This window comes from Rhinopithecus bieti, unplaced genomic scaffold (genome assembly GCF_001698545.2).
Source record: "Rhinopithecus bieti isolate Rb0 unplaced genomic scaffold, ASM169854v2 scaffold_64799, whole genome shotgun sequence".
Taxonomy (NCBI): Eukaryota; Metazoa; Chordata; class Mammalia; order Primates; family Cercopithecidae; genus Rhinopithecus; species Rhinopithecus bieti.
The window spans coordinates 602,767-625,069 of NW_016824661.1; the positions used below are offsets into that span (position 1 = coordinate 602,767).

The following is a 22,303-nucleotide window of genomic DNA, read 5'->3' on the forward strand; positions in this document are numbered from 1 at the left end:
TAATATGACTTTTGTAACCATAGTCATTCTTATGAAATGTAAGGGCAGCATCTTATAAGAGATAAATGTCATGCCAATAAAATATGCATTAGCCTGTATCCTAGCACTGACATTAAAAAAGGTTACATAGGCCAGGTGCAGTGTGCAATCCTAGCACTTTGGGAGGCTGAGGCGGGTGGATTGCCTGAGCTCAGGAGTTTGAGACCAGCCTGGGCAACATGGCAAACCCCATCTCTACTAAAACAAAAATACAAATAATTAGCTGGGCGTGGTGGTGCATGTTTGTAATCCCAGCTACTCAGGAGGCTGAAGACAAGAATCGCTTGAACCCAAGAGATGGAGGTTGCAGTGAGCTGAGATCACACCACTGCACTCCAGCCTGGACAATAGAGCGAGACTCTGTCTCAAAAAAAAAAAAAAAAAAAAAAAAAAAGTTACATAATAACACAAGTAGTATAAATTTTTTCAGTTCAAAATGGCCTTCAAAGGTTCTATTTCAGTATTTCTACCTTAACCCTTTCTAACAGGATTTAAGGTAATTACAGTGATGGGCATTTAATAAAAGAAAAATAGAAAGTCAGGGGTTAATGTATCACTAGATAATATTACATAATAGTTTTGACCCTGAGCTTCCCCATGTCAGTAGACAAAAAAAGTATTTAAAAAAATAGGACAAGATCAATGTACCAATTCAGTGAGTGATAAAGTTTACTTGCTCTCATTTTTTAAAACGTAGAATTAGTATCTATTCCTCAAGAGACAGTGTTTTTCCTAACTTTAGAGTCTCCAATTTCTCAACTTTAAGTAAATAATTCAAGACTAAATTCTTGTCACATGTAGGGATATTTATGCAGTTGAAGTTTTATTTTATGAAAATTACGTTCAAGATTTCATCATTTAAGTTACATTTCTTTTTCCAGGGAATGTTACTGTTATGGCTAGTATTAATTTTGTTTCTTAATGACATTTATATGCAAGAAATAGTTTTTAAATTATAAGTATAAGAAAATCTGATTCCAGCCATCACTTTTGAGAGTAGTCAGTGTAAGTCATTGTTAAGAATTTCCCATCTCCCAAATCATGCAAAGTTCCCCAGGCTCTTAGGTGCCTCCTAGGACAGTCCTAGAGGACTCTTGTCTTCAGTGCACACTGGTCTCTTATATGTTTAGTATCCCAGCCTATATGATGCTTGGAGGCATGCAGCTCTTCTTGTGTGACAGACATTAGCTGGTTGTCCTTGCCCTGTCCACAGGCCTAGAGACCAGGTTGCTATGTACACACACCGTGAATCATTTCCCACTGTGGGCCTGCCTGCACCATTCTACTTCCTAGCTTCTGCTCCTCCTGGAAGTCTTCCCCATCTCCTCCCCATTCTAGGTAATTCTCCTTTCCTCTATCCTGGCATTTCTCCACTTGGCCATTGTTCCTTGCTGTCCCTTCCCAACACTGCTTGCTTTTCTACCCTCTCTCTGCTTGTTTGGGACAACACTACAGTGTCTCATTGTCCTCTTAGTCTTCCTCTTAGAATGAGTTTTGAAATACCTAGCAAGGACAAAGTACACATGAATAGCTCAGTAAATATCTGACACCATTGAAATGTGCAAAAAATACTTCTGTCAGCATAAGAAATGTTAACGTTTATTAAGGTGCTAGTGTGTGGTGCTCTTCAAGGAGTTAATAATTATCATCCCTTAATAAAGATATAAGATATAATGAATGTGGTTATGTATGTACACAGAGTAAAAGTAAGAGATTCCAAGTATGAAAAGATGAATGGAAGGTGAAATGCAGTTCATGTACTACTAATAATGTATTAAGGAGGAGAAATTTGATAACTCATGAATTAGCTCAAATTAGTTATTTTTTTACCTACCACATTTTGGCTTTATTGTTAACTGTTTGCAATATCGACATATTCAGTTTTAATTATGTGAACTCATTTGAATGTCTTTAATTTTTCATTTCATATTAGGAATCAACTAGCAGCTAAGAAATTTCTGATCAAGGCATGAAACAGCATTAAATAGTGAAGTTGTTTGTTCAAATTATAATCATGATTATTTTTACATACTCTTTTCTAAACAACGAGGTAAAAATTCAATGCATTTTAAGATGACAAATATATTAAAACAGGGTCTGTGGTTTCTAAGTTTTGCTAACCATCCTTAGCAGTTGTCAGTATTTCTAAGACAAGCATGGCTATAAGTGGGGTTAGAGCCCCCATCAAGGAGTTGAACTGTGCCCATGTGGCTAATGGTATTCTAGGATCAAATTTAAAGGGATAAGAAAGGTTTATCCTACTACTTTTAATTTTCGTGCTTAGTTCTTTATATTTGGGCAGATCAGCCCAAGAGTTTACTATAATTATCTCAGTTAAATTCAAAATAAATTTTTATGCTTTGTGGCAGGCCCAATATCTAGAAATAGGGAAAGGGGAATAATTTTTTTTAAAGAAGTCTAAGACATTTAGTTTATTCCCTAATGGAAACCAACTGGTTTTTGTGTTTTTTTTAAAGAAAATTGTGTTTCCATCCTCAAAAACTTTACTAAGACCATGCTGTCCTTATTATCAAAGCCCAAATTAAAATTGCCTTTTAATCTCTTTGTGTCTAAAATCTAGCTTAAAAGGAAGATATCTTCAAAATGCGTAATTTCCTAAGGGTAAAAAAGCTTCATACTAACTGTATAGGTTTTATATTGGGCATTTATAGGTATATTGGGAAAGTGCTTATTAAAGCTCTTCTCTTTGATAGTGTCAGTTGATTTTCACTAATGTTTGTTTATAACTACATATTGGCAGAAATATAAGAATATTCCACATGTTTTTAAGGGCTTTTTGATTTATTATTTTTATTTTTTTAAGAAGAGAGATTCTGGTGAAGTTTTTTCCTAAAATAGTCCTAATCAGTAGCTTGAATGCATAATAGATTTAAATGTTTGGTTATTTGAGTTTAAAGTCCTAGATTTAAAACAAAAAAACTTCACCCTGGAGAAAGGCTTTATGAAAAAAAAAAAAAGTTTTTTGTGAAAATAAGGACATTTTGCATATGTTTGCTTATAACTTGTGTGAGATAGAATCGAAAACCATTTGTGAATATATTTTTATGTTTTTAACATCTGTATACTGGACTGTTAAGCAGTTGGCAATGGCTGGGTCATTCAAAAATCAAGAAGTCTGCAGTTTACTATCTTATGGGGACCCTCTTTGTTTTCCCACACCTTACCAGAATCTTCTTTGTTTTCTAACTGACATTGTACATATTATTCTGGACTTACTAATAGGACTATGCAAACGTCACCTTTTTATGATATGTGTCAGGTATCCCAAGGCCACCCCTCTCCCCGATTCAGTGATTCACTTGGAGGACTCCTAGAACTCAGCATAGTCTTACTTGTGGCTATGATTTATTACAGTGAAGGAATACAAAGCAAAATCGCAGAGGGAAAAGGCACATATGGGGTAAAGTCCAGAGGAAACCAGACTTTCCAAACTCCCAGATTTTCCCAGTGGAGTCACACAAGGTGCACATACTTCTAGCAGCAAATTTTGAGAGTACATGTGAAATGTCCACTGGCAAAGTTCATTAGATACCCTGTGTCCAAGGTTTTTATTGAGAGTTGGTCATGTAGGTACCCTCTGCTTAGAATGTCCTAAATCCCAAACTCCCAGAAGGAAAGCAGAAGTTCAGCCTAAGCTGTATTGTTTGCACACACAGTTTAGGCACAGTGACCACTTTTATCTGTTAAGTTGGTGGAAACATTCCCAAAAATCTAAGTTAATCAATGCCAGCCGGTGGCCAACCTTGCAAGCAGGATGTTTTAAATATAATAGTATCAGGCCTGCTATGTTAACTCTTTTCTAGGGGGAAAAAAAGGTAATTTTAACTTTTATTTAGCAGTATTTATTTATTTAAGTCTGTCATTCGAGTAATTAACATAAATCATCTATGAAAGGTGAAACTTTCTTACCTTGAGAGATGTTTAATGCCCTGTCCCATTTGTTGGTAGTATCTAGTGGGTATAAGCCAGTGTGTCCTCCAGCAGTAAAATCATTTTTTCTATCCAAATACTGCTGTCCGGATATTTTGATAACAACACTGTAAGAGTTTAGAAGCCTTATTTTTTCATAGTTTACTCACCCATTTTTATTGCTTTCATGAGACTTTAATAGCTTTCTGAGAATAATGTGATAGTAAAGTTATTGATGTTTCAACCTGCAAGTGAGTTACAATTTGTAAATAAAATATTTGTAGTCCATATGTATAACTTTAGTACTACTTGAACTGTAATATTAATATTTTAATGTCATTTATTAACATTATATTTTGGAGACTGGAAAATGATTGAAACTACATTGGGAACCCAGATTCCTAGAGCTGGAAGAGTAAGCCTGAACCCTTAATAAACCATCAACTCCACCCTAGTCCTTGGCTGGGTATGGAACTAAACCAGCTAAGACAGGTGATGCAAAATAAAACTCCGGAAGAGGCGCTCCACACAGTTTTTAGGATCCTGAGTTTAGAGTATAATTACACTAACTATCTAAAAGCTGTCTTTTTTACTAAGATCACCTATTTTATTGGTCTTTACATAGTAAGCTGTTTAGAGAACAGTTTAAAAATATTCGATTAAAACAAATGCTAAATCATCCTTTAGCTGTTTTCTTTGCCAGATCGAGCCATCCTACTTTATTCAACCTTTCTCAGTGAAGTTACAGGATAATAATACGGCATTTCGAAAAAAACAGAAGAAATGCCAGCTTAGTCTTAAATAGATATTCTTACCCTGGGGGTCTGTGGATTTGGACGGAAAGAAAAAATTATACTTTATTTTCCCTAACCTGTCTCAGAAATTGAGTATTTTCCTCCATTACTATATCACAAATTAATTTTCGGCTATTTGGTTATTTCAAAGTAATTCTTTTCTTCGTTACCCTGTGTATTTTATTTTATGAATTTAGAAACATTTTGAGAAGGTGTCAATAGGCTTCACCAAGGGCCCATGGCAAAAAAAAGAAAAGTTACACTCTGTAATGTACCCAACTTGGAAAATTTTCAATGAGAATTCTCAGAATGTGCTTTTTTGCTTTCTTTCTGTGTTAGAGATAACAGTGACTGGTTATATACTTCATTTAATGTACTATTGTACCTTTAGGTTTATGTACAAGTTAATAAAGAAGCAGCAGATGATAAAAGTGTAGCAAAATCAGCACGGGAGTTCTTCCAACGATTGGAACTGGGCGATGTGCAAGCACTTTCACTGTGGCAAAGATTTCGGGACTTAAGCATTGAAGAGTACGTTCGGGTTTACAAGGTACTGGTTGACCCTCCCTTCTGCTTTCCCATGATGCGGTGCAGCTCTTGGCTGTAACCTGCATAGTAAAGTTGCTTGTGTTTTAATAATAGATCCATAGATGAATTAAAATTAGGACTCAAATTTTGTTTTTTGGGCTGAAAGAACTGCAAAATAATCCTAAACCAGTATCAGGTGATATTCTCATACTTCATTTTTATCTGGCTTTTCTGTTCTAGCATTCCTTCACTCTTTCGTATTTATTTTTTGTTCTTTCACTTCCTTAAACCGGTATGTGATAGTTAATAAATTGATTCATTTAATAAACATTTGGTGAGTAGGGAATAATACAACAGCAAATAGAAGAGGGAAAACCATTGTTCTCGTGGACCTTACATTCTAGCCTAAAGACAGAGCACAAACTAAACAAATTAAAGATAAAGCAAGAAATAACTATTTTTTTATTAGATGGTGTTAGATGCCAGCTGAGGAGATCAGATATGGAGTCTTTAGGTGGAATGAGGAGAATTTTGTAAAGAAGCCCATGTAACTGGAGTAAGTAAGCAAGATGAACGACAGGAGAAGGTTGAAGAGCTAGTAGCATATGGGGCATAATTCTAGGATTTCTCTAGGGCTATCCATTGCTTTTTGTGGTGATGGGAATCTTCTGTATCTGTGGCCGTCTCCTTCAGTAGCCACCAACCACACGTGGCCTGAAGTGTGAATAGTGTGACAGAACTAAATTCTCAATTTTGCTTAATTCCAGTTTAACAGTTTAGATTGTCACTTGGGCCTAGTGATTACTATATTGCAGAGCATGGTACCACTGTGAGGACTTGACTGGTATAGTGAAAACTATTAGGAGGTTTGAGGAGAGGAGTGATTTTTTTTTTTTTAACAAAAATAAAGAGACAGGTCCTCACCATCTTGTCCAGGCTGGTCTTGAACTCCCGGGTGCAAGTGATCCTCCTGCCTCAGCCTCCTAAAGTGCTGGGGTTATGGGCATGAGCCACCACACTCAGCCCTTAATTTAATTTTTATTGTGTTCATGTGTATGACAGGTGGTAGAGCATCCTTAATTTTGCCTTAGGGTAAGAATAGGAGATTCAATTAACATTTCTTTGTCTTTTTGTTTCTGAACTCTTTTAGCGTCTGGGAGTATATTTTGATGAATATTCAGGAGAATCATTTTATCGTGAAAAATCTCAAGAAGTCTTAAAGTTGCTGGAGAGTAAAGGACTCCTGCTGAAAACAATGTATGATCAGGTTTCTATTCTTTAGTAAAATTATTTGTTCTTTGAAATTGTTATTGATGTATCCTTTGAGTAAGGACAACAGAATGCAATGCGCAGCTTTCTTGGGATTTTTTATAGTGCTTTTTCCTTTTCAGAGTACTTTCCCACATTCTGTATTTTGCTGCCATAGCAAAAGCTGTTAAGGTTTGGAGAAACAATGTTACTTGTTTTTTTATAAAGATGGGAACTGAAGCACAGAAAATATAAGTGACCTTCCTAACGTCATATAACCTAATAATGGTATAACTGAAAAAAAGAAATAAATCTTATTATCTTCTGACTCAGTTTTACCTTTTAAAAGAAATCCCTGCCTTTTCAAAAAATATTTAAGGCAGCATATGAAAATAAGTATACTACAACAGGCTTATAAATGAGGAAAATGATGAAAACAGGAAGTAGAGGCAGGAAAAGTAATATAAAGTCAGAGATGATGTTAGCATATCCCTCCTGGAATTCTGTTTCCTTGCTTATGGTAGATTTTTTTCTTTAAAAAAAAGTTGTGATTGATGAATGACACATTGTATATGTTTATGGTGCACAACATGATTTGATATTTATATGCATACTGTGAAATGTTTAAATCAAGCTAATTAACATATCCGTTACCGTTACCTACTTACCTATGATGAGAACATTTAAAATCTCTGTTAGCAGTTTTCCAATGTACTATGCATTATTGTTAATTATACTCACAATGCTGTACAATAGATCTCCCAAACTTACTCCTGTTTAACTTTGTAGCCTTTAACCAACATCTCCCCATTCCCTGCCCTTGGTAACCTCCATTCTACTTCTCTGCTTCTATGATTGGAATTTTTTAGATTCCACACGTGAGACTATGCAGTATTTGTTTTCTGTGCATCGTTTATTTCACTGAGCATAATGTCCTTTCAGTTTATCCATGTTATCACAAATGACAGGATTTCCTTTTTTTTAAGGCTGCATATTACCTGTTGTATATTACCTGCATATTACCTGTTGTATAACATTGTATAGTTTAAAGTCCACTCATCTGTTAAGGTTAATTCACATCTTGGCTATTGTGAGTAATGTTACAATAACCATGGTAGGGCAGATTTCACTTGGACATACTGATTCCAATTTCTTTGGATGTATACCCAGATGTGAGTTTGCTGGATCATATACATGGAGGTTCTGTTTTCAGTTTTTTGAGGAACCTCCACATTGTTTTCCATAATGGCTATACTAACATTCCCACCACTAGTATACAAGGGTTCCCTTTTATCCACATCATTGCCAACGTTTATCTTTTTTTTTTTTTTTTTTTTTTTTGATAAAAGCCATCTTAACAAGTGTGAAGAAATTTCTTATTGTGGATTGTGGTTTTAATTTTGCGTTTCCCTGATGATTAGTGATGTTCAGCACCTTTTCATATACTTGTTAGTCTTTTGTTTGCCTTCTTTTGAGAAATGTCTGTATGGGTCTTTGGCCCACGTTTTTGTTTTCTTTTTTTTCTTTTTCTTTTTTTAAGTTCCCGGGCATGTGTACAGGATGTGCAGATTTGTTACATAGGTAAATGTGTGCCATGGTGATTTGCTATTTGCTGCACCTATCAACCCATCACCTAAGTATCAAGCCCAGCATCCATTAGCTATTTTTCCTGATGCGCTCCCACCACCCATCCCGCAACAGGCCCCAGTGTGTGTTCTTTCCTTCCTTATGTCTCTGTGTTCACATTGTTCAGCTCCCACTTACAAGTGAGAACATACCGTATTTGGTTTTCTGTTCCTGCATTAGTTTGCTGAGGATAATGGCTTCTTTGGCACACTTTTTAATTGGGTTTTTTTTTGGTGGTGGTGTTGGTTTGGTTTAGTTTTTTGTTTTTGTTTTTCCATTGAGTTGAGTTCCTTATATATTTTCCTATTAACCTCTTATCAGATACATGTTTTCCACATATTTTCTTTCATGCTCTAGGTTGTCTCTTCACTTTGTTGATTGTTTTCTTTGCTGTGCAGAAGCTTTTTTAGTTTTATGCAATCCTATCTGTGTATTTTTGCTTTTGTTGCCTATGCTTTGAGGACTAGCTCCAAGAAATCTTGGTGCCAAGACTTCAGTGTTTTCCTCTAATAGTTTTACAGCTCAGGTCTTAGATTTGTCTTTAATCCACTTTGAGTTGAGTTTTGTACATGGTGAGAGATAAGGATCTAGTTTCATTCTTCTGCATATGGATATCCAGTTTTCCCAATGTCATTTATTGAAGAGACTGTCCTTTTATTTTTTTGAGATGGGGTCTCGCTCTGTTGCCAAACTGGAGTGCAGTGGCATGATCTTGGCTCAGTGCAACCTCTGCCTCCTGGGTTTAAGCGATTCTCCTGCCTCAGTCTCCCAAGTAGCTGGGATTACAAGCACACGCCACCACACTCAGCTAATTTTTGTATTTTCAGTAGAGACAGGGTTTCACCACGTTGGCCAGGATGGTCTCAATTTCCTGACCTTGTGATCTACCTGCCTTCGCCTCGCAAAGTGCTAGGATTACAGGCGTGAGCCGCCGCACCTGGCCAAGACTGTCCCTTTCTTACTGTGTTATTTTGGCACCTTTGTCAAAAATCAGTTGACCTGGCTGGGCACGGTGGCTCACGCCTGTAATCCCAGCAATTTGGGAGGCCGAGGCGGGCAGATCACCTGAGGTCGGGAGTTCGATACCAGCCTGACCAACATGGAGAAACCCCATCTCTACTAAAAATACAAAAATTAGCTGGGTGTGGTGGCACATGCCTATAATCCCAGCTACTTGGGAGGCTCAGGCAGGAGAATCATTTGAACCCAGAAGGCAGAGGTTGCGGTGAACCGAGATCGAGCCATTGCACTCCAGCCTGGGCAATAAGAGCGAAATTCCATGTCAAAAAAAAAAAAAAAATTCAGTTGACCGTGAATTTGTATCTAGGCTCTCTATTCTATTCCATTGATCTCTATGTTTTTGTCTAGTATGATGCTGTTTTGATTACTATAGTTTGTAGTAGATGTTGAGATTAGGTAGTGCAATGCCTCCAGCTTTGTTGTTGTTGTTGTTGGAGACAGGGTCTGGCTTTGTCGTCCTGGCTGTGGTGCATTGGTGCTTTCTTGTCTCACTACAACCTCCACCTCCAGGTTCAAGCTATTCTCCTGCCTTAGCCTCCCAAGTAGCTGGGATTACAGGCATGTGCCACCACACCCAGCTGATTGATTTTTGTATTTGTTAGTAGAGATGGAGTTTCACCATGTTGCCCAGGCTGGTCTTGAACTCTTGGCTTCAAGTGATCCACCTGCCTTGGCCTTCCAAAGTGCTGGGATTATAGACGTGAGCCACTACAGCTGGCCCAGCTTTATTCTTTTTGCTCAATATTGCTTGGGGTATTTGGGGGTTTTTTGTGGTTCCATATAAATTTTATGATTGATTTTCTATTTCTGTGAAAATGCCACTGGAATTTTGGTGGAGATTGCATTGAATCTGTAGATTGCTTTTGGTGGTATGGACATTTTTAAAATATTGATTTTTCCAATCCAGTAATACAGGATATCTTTCCATTTATCTGTGTTTTGATTTCTTTAATCAGTGTTACATAGTTTTCAGTGTACAGATATTTTACCTCCTTGGTTAAATTTATTCCCATTTTGATTTTGTTGACGTTATTATAAATGGAATTTTTTTTTTAATTTCTTTTTCAGATAGTTTGTTGTTGTGTATAGAAATGCTACTGATTTTTGGCCGGGCGCGGTGGCTCACGCCTGTAATCCCAGCACTTTGGGAAGCCGAGGTATGTGGATCACATGAGGTCGGGAGTTCGAGACCAGCCCGGCCAACATAGTGAAAACCTGTCTCTACTAAAAACATAAAAATTAGCTGGATGTGGTGGTGCATGCCTAATTCCAGCTACTTGGGAGGCTGAGGCAGGAGAATTGCTTGAACCTAGGAGGCGGAGGTTGCAATGAGCTGAGATCGTGCCACTGCACCACTCCAGTCTCAGTAACAAAGTGAGACTCTATGTCAAAAAAAAAAAAAAAAAAACTACTGATTTTGTATGTTGATTTTCTATACTGCAGCTTTACAAAATTCATTTATTAATTCTAACAGTTTTTTGGCGGAATCTTCAGGGTTTTCTACTTACAAGATCATATTCAGAGTTTTCTATTTATAAGATCATATTGAAAAAAAAATCATATTACCTGCAGAGACAATTTAACTTCTTTTCCAATTTGGATAAGTTTTATTTTTGTTTCTTGCCTGTTTTCTAATTTAGCTTTTAGCTCCCTGTCAGCTAATCAGAGAAATACCAGTGAAAGAAGCCCAGACGTCTATAATGTAGAGGCAAACCAATTGCTTAAGAGACATGTCACTTTTCATAGTACCAAAGCAAAATTTCTCCTGTCATATTTATAAGGAAGATGTGAAACGTAGTTAATAGCATCCTCAGTAATGTCCCTAAGGAAAATTTTTAGATTGTCATATACAGATGCCAAAGTTTGGTCATACAGGAAAGACAAAAATCTGTAGTTTTAATACTTGGGTACTTTGTGGCATGTTAAAAATTAGCCCAATATTGAATGTTATAATACCGTAGAAGGAGAATGTGTGACATTTCATAGTTACGATGCAGCTGCATCTCATTTTTCAACTGGGTGTATTAAAGATTTTATTTCTGAGTACCTTATCCGGAACTACAGATTTAAAAGCTAAGATAACCAAATATTACATCATACCCATTCGTAAGAGATTCTTGGTCATATTCTTGTTTTTTACCATTGTTGGTCAAAGCTTGAATTGGCATTGCTTATTGCAACGTGGGTAATAAAAATAGCTTCTGGTTTGCTGAAGATAATGTTTTAGATATTACAGTTTTAAAGGTCTGAATTTATTATGTTGCTTCAAAGTTACCTTTTTGCATTTCTAGAAAAGGAACGGCTGTTGTAGATCTCTCTGGGAATGGCGACCCCTCCTCAATTTGTACTGTAATGCGAAGTGATGGTACTTCTCTCTATGCAACCAGGTTTGTAGCCTCTGTGAGGGTAAACATTTGGTTCTAAATCTGTTGCTTTCAGATGAAAAACTATTTACAATTAATTATGCATTATCGAACTCCACAGCTGACGACATTATTCTATAAGCTGTAAAACTGAAGTACTTCATAATCAACTAAAAGTATTTTACAATGGCATGTTGGCAGGAAATGTATACTAAAAGATGACCGTATTAGCTCAGGGGTTTCCTCATGCTGTAAAGAACATCTTACATGCACATAAATACCAGACCTTGTTGGGATTTGGTAAAGCAGGCTGAGGGAGAAGGCAGCCATGTCACATTTTTTTTCCATCCGTCTCCGTGACTGACCTTTGTGGAAGGGCCAATCTCTGTTCATCAGTAAGAAGTGGGTTTATCAAGCACTCTTATTTCTGGGACAAAGCTAATAGGAAAGAGAAGCACTGGTGGCAAAAGTGTCTCCCCAGGCCAGAATTTTATATTAGGTCACAAATCACTTTTGTAACATAAAGTCACAATATTTTGTTGTTGTTATATTAACTACCGTAATTTATTCCAAACAAATTATGTACCTTAACACCTGTACTTTAAGCAACCAATCAAGTCTCTTAATTTCCCCTTAGGAAATTTTTATTACTTTTCGACATTTCCCTTTACCAATTCTATGCAATTGGGATTAGGAAATGAGAAGAGCTTATATATCTAAGAGGTACGTTGTTTTTCTAGATAAGCAAATATGTATATTAGAAAAGTTTTTTGTATCAACTAATTATTGCTAGACAGATTAAATAAATAAACCCTTGCACAGTAGTTATAAGAAGTATCCATTGAGAACAGAGGCTCTGTAAGTATTCGGGTCTGGTTAGTGCCTTTTTTGGGCTATCATTAGGTCTCAATTTTTCAACACCTATATTTTTCTTTGGAAAAAGAAACATCCCGTCAGAAAAGGGGCCCTATGACATGAGATCTCTATAACTATCCTGATTTGGTGTTTTTTCAGGCTGCCATTAGATGTGGACTTTTCTGTGTATTTACCTTAACACCTGTACTTTCTTTTTTTCTTTGAAAATAATTTTCTTTTTGCCACTTACTGAAATGTCAGATTTTTCGCTTTGCTTTAATGTCAGTTGCTTCTGCCTTCTAGTGGGTTTTGTATAGAATACCTTTGTGTGGGGGTTGTAAATCAAAGTTGTTATAGCAGACAAAAGTGCAGGAGAATACTGAAAAGAGCAGAGTGTGAGGCTGGAGACCTGGGACTGTTGTTTAACTCTCTGGGCTATGATTCTCTACTTTGTGAAATGAGAGATCTGGATTAAATGACCTGGCACTTCTTTTGGCTTTGAAATTCAGTTTCTACAAATTCAACCTAGAAATTGTTCTTATTCTTTTGTGTTTTTTCATTGGATCAAAAAGTTTCCCTTTGTTTTGTCCTTGTCTCAAACCAAAAAAATGTAACACAAGTGTCTATTTGTGACATCATTTTTGTGATAATCTGCTATACAAGTTTCTCAACATTTTAAAATTATAATCCCTCCAAGCAACCTTTTCAGCCATATTTTTCCTAATTGCCAATTCTCATGAAATTTTATCCCACAGATATTCTGTATCTGTGTATATATTGTATGTATATCTGTGGTTTATGCATGAAGAATAAGATTTTTTGTTGGCCAACTGTAGTGGCTCACGCCTGTAATCTTAGAACTTTGGGAAGCCAAAGCAGGAGGATCACTTGAGACCAGAAGTTTGAAACTAGCCTAGGCAATATAATGAGACCCATCTCTACAAAAAATATGCAGTGGCTCTTGCCTGTGTTCTCAGCACTTTGGGAGGACGAGGAGGGTGGATCATCTGAGGTCAGGAGTTCAAAACCAGCCTGGCCAACATGATGAGCCCCTGTCTCTACTAAAAACACAAAAATTAGCCAGTTTTGCCTCCATTGAGAACGCATGCTCTTTGCAATGTTAGGATCATGAGATAGGTACTAATGACATTTTGATGATCCCTAACATTTCAAAAGATCGAGGAATTTTTTCAGTCTTTCCAGTATCATGTTGTTAATCAAAAATAGCTCTAATTTAAAACTTCAATATTTCATAATCCTTGACTTGCAATTTTGGTTTATTTTTCATTATTTCGTATGCCAACTAGATACTTGTATCTAATCAGAGATAAAAGAGAAATTCTGTCAAAGGACTTTATGGCCTTTTTTTTTTTTTGGAGACGGAATCTTGCTCTGTCGCTCAGGCTGGAGTGCAGTGGCACGATCTCAGCTCACTGTAGACTCCACCTCCCACTTCCTAGGTTCAAGCGATTCTCCTGCCTCAGCCTCCTGAATAGCTGGGATTACAGGTGTGCGCCACCACGCCCAGCTAATTTTTGTATTTTTAGTAGAGACAGGGTTTCACCTGTTAGTCAGGCTGGTCTCGAACTCCTGACCTCAAGTGATCCTCCCACCTCGGCCTCCCAAATTGCTGGGATTACAGGCATGAGCCACCACACCTGGCTGACTTTATGGTCTTTTAAATGCATTAGAAGGTATCCCCCTGACTGACCCAAGACTTTGAAAGTCCTTAGTAATACTAATAGGAGAGTATCTAGACAATACCTGTTTACTACATCATCTATATTTTAAATATGTTCGTTAAGAGAATATATTGCAGAGAAGTAACGGGTGATTCTTTTTAGTAGAGACTTAATCATAAAACATTTACCTATAAGACACTTCACCCAGAGCTATTTTAGTTGTTATTACTACATGTTGTAGAACTTTTATATATTAATTTTATTTATTTATATTTATTTTAGGTTTTACTTTTGCCAGTGTTTTATTGTTGTTTTCCCCAAACCTATTTTTATCATTTTATATCAAAATGTGGTATTTGAATTGTCTAAGTGTGGTTGGAATTCCTCAGGCTGTGGGATAATTTAAGTTCTTAATTAGAAAATGCTCATTGCTATTAAATAGGTAAAATCAATTATTACCCAGATCTACTTAGTAACTGTTGGTTTATGGCCACTTTTTCAGAGATCTTGCAGCTGCTATAGATCGAATGGACAAGTATAATTTTGATACAATGATATATGTGGTAAGTAATCAGAACAAAAAGTTACGATCTCTAACTCATGAAAATTACAGAGGTAGAAATTGGATGCCATGTTGAAAAACTATGGAAAACTAATTATGTCAAACTACAGAGAGAAGTCAATATTAAGTATGTTTAAAGTGCGCAACTTCTATTTAAAAGTTTAAACACTTAGAAATGAAAAAGTTTACATTGCTTCATAGTAAGAAAAAATTACCTGAATCAGTAAAATGGTTATGTGAAATTAATATATACAGATCACCATAATGCAAGGTTTTTTTTGTTTTTTAGTTTTTAATTCTGAATTGGGGTCAATAGTTGTTTTTAAATAACTTTATTTTGAAGTAATTTAATACTCACAAGAAGTTTCAAAATAGTACAGTGTTTCCCCCCAAAGATAGTATATAACCATAGTACTTTTATCAATATCAGGAAATTAACATTGATAGAGACCTTACTGAAATTTCGCCAGCTTTTACATGTACTCTCCTGTAGATGTTTGTGTGGGTGTGGTTTTATGAGACTTTATCACATGTATAGATTCATGTAACCATCACCACATTCAGAATATAGAACTGTTCCATCACAAAACAAACTCCCTCGTGGTCAACCACTTATCACACCTTCACCCAATCCTAACCCCTGGCAGCCAGTGCTCTGTTCTTCAGCACAATTTTGTCACTTTAAGAATGTTGTATAAATGAAATTATACAATATGTAACTGTTGAGATTGGCTTTTTTCACTCAGTATAATGAATGCCCTGGAGAACTATCCAGGCTGTCCTGTGTGTCAGTAGTTCGTTCCTTTTATTGCTGAGTGGTATTCTAGTATCTTTTTCCCCTTTCCTTACTTACCATGTGAAACCTTCCTTTTCACTTAGAAGAAAAGTTGCCATCAAATATTTATTTAGAGCTGAACTTTGGTCTCAGAGACCAGGGTCATCATAGCCGAGAGGGCAGAAATTTAAATGGAATACTCAGAAGGTTGAAGTTCACATTTCCTACTGACTCGGTGGAGTGCTACGGCTCTTATTCCCCTCCCTTGTAGAGCACTCTACTTAGACACTCTTCTTGTGGCATCCTCTTTGTGTTTACTTAAAACGTATCGATTGACAAAGACTTTAGTCTGTCAAACCTCAAATATCTTAATTTGATTCAAGTCCAACCTATTTTTGTACATTAATTTGTAACTGTTCTTTTATTTTATATATGTTTTCTTTCCAAGACAGATAAAGGACAAAAAAAGCATTTTCAGCAAGTATTCCAAATGCTGAAGATCATGGGATATGACTGGGCAGAAAGGTAATGTCTGCATGGTTCTTAATTGTGCAGGGTCAGCTGAGCCTGAAAATGTACCTAGTGGTTAAAAGTTTTTCATTCAAATTTCAATTCTTTGTTTCAAGATATTAGTATGGAAAAGTAGATTTGATGTTTGTATTATGTCTTGGTTATAATAATTTCCACCTTACAAACATTTAATAACTGTATTTTTATTAGTTATCTGCTCTCCATGGCTTAGTTTTCAAAATTCTTAATCCACATCTCCTTTTTCTCCTAAAGGCAACTAGTAGTTTAATCACATGCTGTTGATTATAAAGTGAAAATGTGCTTAATGTCCTTTGTAGCATACAAATCACATCAATTTCATTTTATTAATTTTTAAAAACTCTGAGGGTTAAAGTTCAAACCACTCTCTGAAAGGTATTATATGCTTTCAGCAGCAGCTCTTGTTTAACTTTCAGTTAACTAGATGCCCACTCTTTTAGGTGCCAGCATGTGCCCTTTGGAGTAGTGCAGGGAATGAAGACTCGAAGAGGAGATGTCACTTTCCTAGAAGATGTTTTAAATGAGATTCAATTAAGGATGCTACAGAACATGGCTTCAATTAAGAGTGAATTCAGTTTTTTCTTATTAAAGTCATAACTTACATGCCACTTTTGTGTTACTCTGGACTTTGGGCAGTGTGATTTATTATGTCTGTCCCTCCGTTGAAGTGTCACTAACTTTGTCAAAAATAGCTTTCACTAATTAGAGGTGCCAGAATTTTTATACTTGCTGCTCGGGAATTGGTCACTTCAATAATCTGAATTGCTATAACCTTGGTCCTCTTTTCATGAACAGCTTGAGCATTGTCATTCTGTTGTCTGGGTGGTCATGTGAAGTTTCTATGTTATAATTTGGATTCAAATCACAAGTCCTTATGACTTTAACCTTCATCCTTGAAAAGCTAAGTATCAGATATCCTACAAGTATCTTTTGAATAAATAAATTTGGATTTCTTTTCCTTTAATGTAGGCAGGGGAAATGTCATTATCAAAGGTAAAATAGCCTAAATTAGGAAAGTAAATTACTCATTCTAAATCTGTTCTTGATTGTCAGCATGCATTTTTGGCAGATATTACCTTCACTTGGATCCATGATTGGCACAGTGTCATGTAGAATAAAGATAGCTGCCTTTGTCTGTTTCAGCAACTAAAGAACTCAAGAACCCACAGGAGACTGCAGAGAGGGTTGGGCTCGCAGCACTCATTATTCAGGTCTGTTAAGACTCCTATCTGTGAGGCCCTTTTGTTTGGTACTAGAGCAAATCCCAGCAGTGAAGATTTCCTCTGTCGTTTTAGGACTTCAAAGGTTTACTCTTATCTGACTACAAGTTCAGCTGGGATCGTGTTTTCCAGAGTCGCGGGGACACAGGAGTCTTCCTACAGTACACACATGCCCGCCTCCACAGGTGAGAAGAGGCTGCAGGGAAACCTTGTACTGCACTGTGCTTCCCTAGGTTGGGTCCTATGATTCTAAGACCAGGGGCCCTGTTTTCTGGGCTTTTCCAATATCTTCTATTCAGATCTGACTAGAGTAGGCCTTCTTTTAGGGAAAAAAAAATTTTTTTATTGAGCATCTATGTTAGAAATACATTTATGTGTATTATGTTAGTCCTCAGAATAACCCTGTTGAAGAATATACTATTACCTCCATTGTGTATGGCTAAAGAAATAGATTTAGGAAAATTAAAGTATCAGATCAAACAGTGTTGGCATCAAAGTCTAGGGCTGTATTAAGGAGACCAAAATTGTGTATTAGAAGGTGATGTTCATCACTTGGAGCTCTGTGCCCTTGTATGACTTTTTAATCTTTTGATGTTTTTAACTTTAAACTTTTGATAACAGTTTGGAAGAGACTTTTGGATGTGGGTACCTGAATGACTTCAACACTGCTTGTTTACAAGAGCCACAGTCTGTTTCAATTCTTCAGCATCTTCTCAGGTACGATGTTTTCTAGGGATCATCAAGTGTGCTTCTGCTTATCAAAATGGCTATTAGCATTTTTGCTGCCCAGTAGAGTCAACAGGCCAGTAGCTGCCTTCTGCCTCTAGACTTTTCCCAAAGGGATACCTAAAACGTGATTATTTGCATTTTGAGGGCAGAGGGCATAGATTAACACAATGCTCAAGGAGGACAGTCTTCAGGTCTTCAGAATATTATCACTGATGAATAGCACACGTGTCTAGCCGCCTCGGGCTCACATAAAGCCTTATAAAAGCATAACCTTTTAGTTTGAGAAAGAGCATCTTCTTGCCCTCTGTGATAAGTGAAGGAAAACACCTGCCTTTGTGCAGCTTCCCAGAGACCGTAAGTCCTTCATTTGCCTCTTGGTTTCGGTTCATAATCTCAAATACATGTATCTGATGCTCCCATGCTAGGCAAGACACCACACATTTTCGCTCTGACGGGCATTGTTGGTGAAGCTAAACATGCCAGAGCTTAATCTCTAGAAGGGATGTGGGTGGTTATGAACAAGGCGGTTTTCTTTGATTGCTAAATAGTAGTTAGTGGTTCTTTCCTGGGATCAGAAAAATTTACTCACATGTACAATAGCTAATGTGAGGAAAAATAAGCCACCTGGGTTTTCTTAGCATTGAGGGTAGACTTTGCTCATTTATATTTTATGTTCCTAAACATGGCTGGAGGCTTTTTACATTCACCAGCCATGATTAAAAGTTTTGCTGTGGACTAGGTCTAGGGAATAGCAAGATGATTTAGAAGTCCCTGCCATCAAAGAATTTGTAAGAAAGAAAAATGTTCCTTTGCCTGCAAATGTACACACAGTTTTTTCATATCCTTCTACTTTTTTTTTTTTTTTTTTTAGACAAAGAGTCTCGCTCTGTTGCCCAGGCTAGAGTACAGTGACTGAATCTCGGCTCACTGAAACCTCTGCTTCCCGGACTCAAGCAATTCTGCCTCAGCCTCCCGGGTAGCTGGGACTACGGGCACTGGCCAACACGCCTGGCTACTTTTTGTATTTTTAGTCGAGGACGGGGTTCACCGTATTGGCCAGGCTGGTCTCAAACTCCTGACCTCGTGATCCACCCACCTCGGTCTCCCAAAGTGCTAGGATTACAGATGTGAGACACTGCGCCTGGCCATACCTTCTACTCTTAATCATGTCAAGTCAATCTTATATTCATGATCTTTTAATGTCTAATGTCTTAGTGTAACATGTACAGTCTTTTCCTGTTCAGTGTTCCTGTCATCTTTTAGGTTCGACGAGGTGCTTTATAAGTCATCTCAGGATCTTCAACCCAGGCATATTGTCAGTTACCTTCTAACTTTAAGGTACTTTATAATCTTCCTGTTTTCAGATGTTTAATGGCATTTGAGACCTTTCTTTCATCTAAAGGTTTCCCATAAACAAATTCCTTGGTCTAAAATTTGATGTGCTTTTAGTTACAGAAATTATTGCTTCATCTATACAAATTAGCAGTTAATGTTCCTTCATTCATTCAGTGATACAAGGTACTGTCACTAAGACTGGAGAATGGGAACTGACAACTCCACAGTTACAGCACAGTGCATGTGTGTTATGTTAGAGTGAACATAAGAAACGGTGTTAGGGCAACCAGCCGAGCCTTGAGAGATCAGAGAGGGCTTCTCAGAGGAAAGGAGATATTAATCAGGAGAAGGAATGTGGCTGGGAAGAAGAAAAAAGCCCAGAGTTGAGCAAGAGCATAATAATACATTTTAAAGGATCCGTAAGCATTGTCCTGGGAGGCTGATAAATGAAGCGTGTATAAACCTGTTTGCCATGTACTGAGGCATTTAAACTTATTTTCAGGGCAGTGGGGTCCATACAGGGATTTTAAGCAGAGGCACAGAAAATAAGCTAGAAAACTTAATTTTCTAATCTTTAATGACAATTTCATGGTGTCTATTTTAGAAACTTGAAATCGAAATTATTGAGTCCACCCTTGTGTAGCAGCAGCTGTATCTTCCATAAAGCTATTTAATAAAAGAAATTTTGCTTTTACTCAATGTTTATTGAAATCAGACACTTATCAGGACTGTTTTCTTGATTATACTTTTTACCTTGTCTTCTCTAGATTTATGTAAGGATTTTTTTCTTCCTTTAAATGACACTTAAGACATATAAAGATGAAGAAGTCTTTTTTTTTTTCTTCTTCTTCTTTGAGACAGCATCTCACTCTGTTATCCAGGCTGGAATGCGATCTTGGCTCACTGCAACCTCCACCTCCTGGATTCAAGTGATTCTCCTCCTGCCTTAGCCTCCCTAGTAGCTGGGATTATAGGCGTGCAACCTCACGCCCAGCTAATGTACAAAATCTTATGAAATGTCATTTTATCATTAAAACTGATATCTTAAGTATCATTTCTTCAACACGTTGTTATACTTGATGCCATACCTAAATTTAAAAAGATACTTTAAAGAAGTGTGGCCAGTGTGTGTGGAGAGTGGATAACTAGTTTCTACCCACCTCACTGTACAGAGGAAAAGGCCATGCTGTGTTATACATTTGATTGTAGGTTGCCTAAATGAGGAAAAATGATTAGAAAAGAATCCTTTATATTTGTAAAATTAACAATGAAATCATAATCTTAAGAATTGCCCACCTCTTAGTAGTAGAATAGGGCCAAGATCTAAAGCTTGAGTTTTGAATTCCAGTTTCAACTTTACAGTTTCGAATACATCCTTTACTGGTTCTTTGCTTTATTTATTAAGTTGAAGGAGTAAGATTAGGTATCAAGCTCATATCTTACAACAGGAAATTACTGCTGGTACCATCGTGATTTCTCTCTTCCTGTTTCAGTCATCTTGCAGCTGTGGCACACAAAACACTACAAATAAAAGATAGTCCTCCTGAAGTGGCTGGGGTATGTTATGTTGAATATTTTCTGTATAATCCCTAGCTCCTCAGACTAATATTACTAAGTCAGTCTTGTAAATTTTTCTAAAATAGCATTCTGTTGTTCAACTGTAGTAGTGTACTTCCTCAGCTAATAATTAGGCTGTAACAATCAATGTTTATATACTTCCCAACATACTAGACTATGAAGCACATTTTCCTACATGAAATATTATAGTGATGTTTCCCTTATCTGAAGGCATACTGTATAATACTGTCACTCCCACTCCATGACACTTTATGTACAGGTCTTACTATAAGGGATGCTAGGAATTTATCTTCTCTTGCCTATAGTAACTCGAGGGCACTTTGACATATTGTTCCTGCTTTAAATTAAGAAGAATTACCTTGAAAACCATTCTCATGTATTGAATACATTCCTGTTATTGAATATTTTAAATCATTCTTTATTTTGTAGGCCAGACTTCATCTTTTCAAAGCTGTCCGTTCTGTCCTAGGCAATGGAATGAAACTTCTTGGAATAACACCTGTATGTAGGATGTAATTTCCATTAAAATGGCTTTTAAAATGTCAAATGAACTCTAGTTATCTATTCTTAGATGCCTTACTGTTCAGAATAATTTTTTTTTTTGAGATGGAGTTTCTGTCGTTGCCCAGGCTGGAGTGCGATGGTGTGATCTTGGCTCACTGTAACCTCTGCCTCCCGGGTTCAAGCGATTCTCCTGCCTCAGCCTCCTGAGTAGCTGGGATTACAGGCATATGCCATCATGCCCGACTAATTTTGTATTTTTAGTAGAGACGGGGGGGGGGGCGGTCTATGTTGGTCAGGCTGGTCTCGAACTCCCAACCTCAGATGATCCGCCCGCCTTGGCCTCCCAAAGTGCTGGGATTACAGGCATGAGCCACCACGTCCAGCCAAAGTTAAACTATTATTCTGTGTCAGAATCTGTATTAAGTGTGACTTGTCAAGTTATTCAGTCTTTATCCTTAAATAAATAAGTCATCTGAATTATCTTATGGTCAGTAGGTATTTAATAGACATTGAGTTTTTTTAAACCCAAAGGTTTGTGGTCTAATGGGGCTAAAGGATTTGAATTTAAACTTTGGCTTGAAATTTCTTACCATGTCATTCTTCCAGAAACTATTCTTATATATGATTCTATAGTAGATTATACATGGTTCAGAAACTATTCTGAAATGATTTAATGTTTTCATGAAATAAAAGAATTGGTGGGGGGGAAAATTATCAGTTTTCTTGTAATTGTGGCTAGTTTGGAATAAACATAGGGAGATCAAAAATAAGCATCTTTCTGTTAATATAGCTGACAGCTACTCCTAGAGACAACAGACCTCATGCTTCCCTTTGAGTTAACATATACAGGTAACTCTTACTGTGTGAATTCAGGAACTAAATACATTTTAATAGCAAGGAATTACTTGTAAAGACATTGAATTAGGATCTTTTTGTAAAATGTAGTCCATTCAACCGTAATTTGAA

At 36.9% G+C, this 22,303-nt stretch overlaps 1 protein-coding gene across 2 annotated transcripts in view; it reads left to right on the top strand.

Annotated features, from left to right (window-relative positions):
• Window positions 1-21,814, top strand: part of RARS2 (arginyl-tRNA synthetase 2, mitochondrial) — a 75,153-nt gene extending 53,339 nt beyond the window's left edge. Inside the window, exons 9-20 of one of the 2 annotated variants that reach the window (XM_017862515.1) lie at window positions 5,155-5,313; window positions 6,442-6,548; window positions 11,477-11,572; window positions 14,588-14,648; window positions 15,871-15,947; window positions 16,412-16,536; window positions 17,115-17,182; window positions 17,267-17,376; window positions 17,813-17,908; window positions 19,184-19,258; window positions 20,749-20,812; window positions 21,263-21,814. In XM_017862515.1, the coding sequence (XP_017718004.1) occupies window positions 5,155-5,313; window positions 6,442-6,548; window positions 11,477-11,572; window positions 14,588-14,648; window positions 15,871-15,947; window positions 16,412-16,536; window positions 17,115-17,182; window positions 17,267-17,376; window positions 17,813-17,908; window positions 19,184-19,258; window positions 20,749-20,812; window positions 21,263-21,349 (1,125 nt within the window). In that variant the 3' untranslated portion in view covers window positions 21,350-21,814. Of the gene's footprint in view, window positions 1-5,154; window positions 5,314-6,441; window positions 6,549-11,476; window positions 11,573-14,587; window positions 14,649-15,870; window positions 15,948-16,411; window positions 16,537-17,114; window positions 17,183-17,266; window positions 17,377-17,812; window positions 17,909-19,164; window positions 19,259-20,748; window positions 20,813-21,262 lie in introns of those variants that run through there. The other variant, XR_001883438.1, reaches the window with a different exon arrangement.
• The last annotated feature ends 489 nt before the right edge of the window (window positions 21,815-22,303 follow it).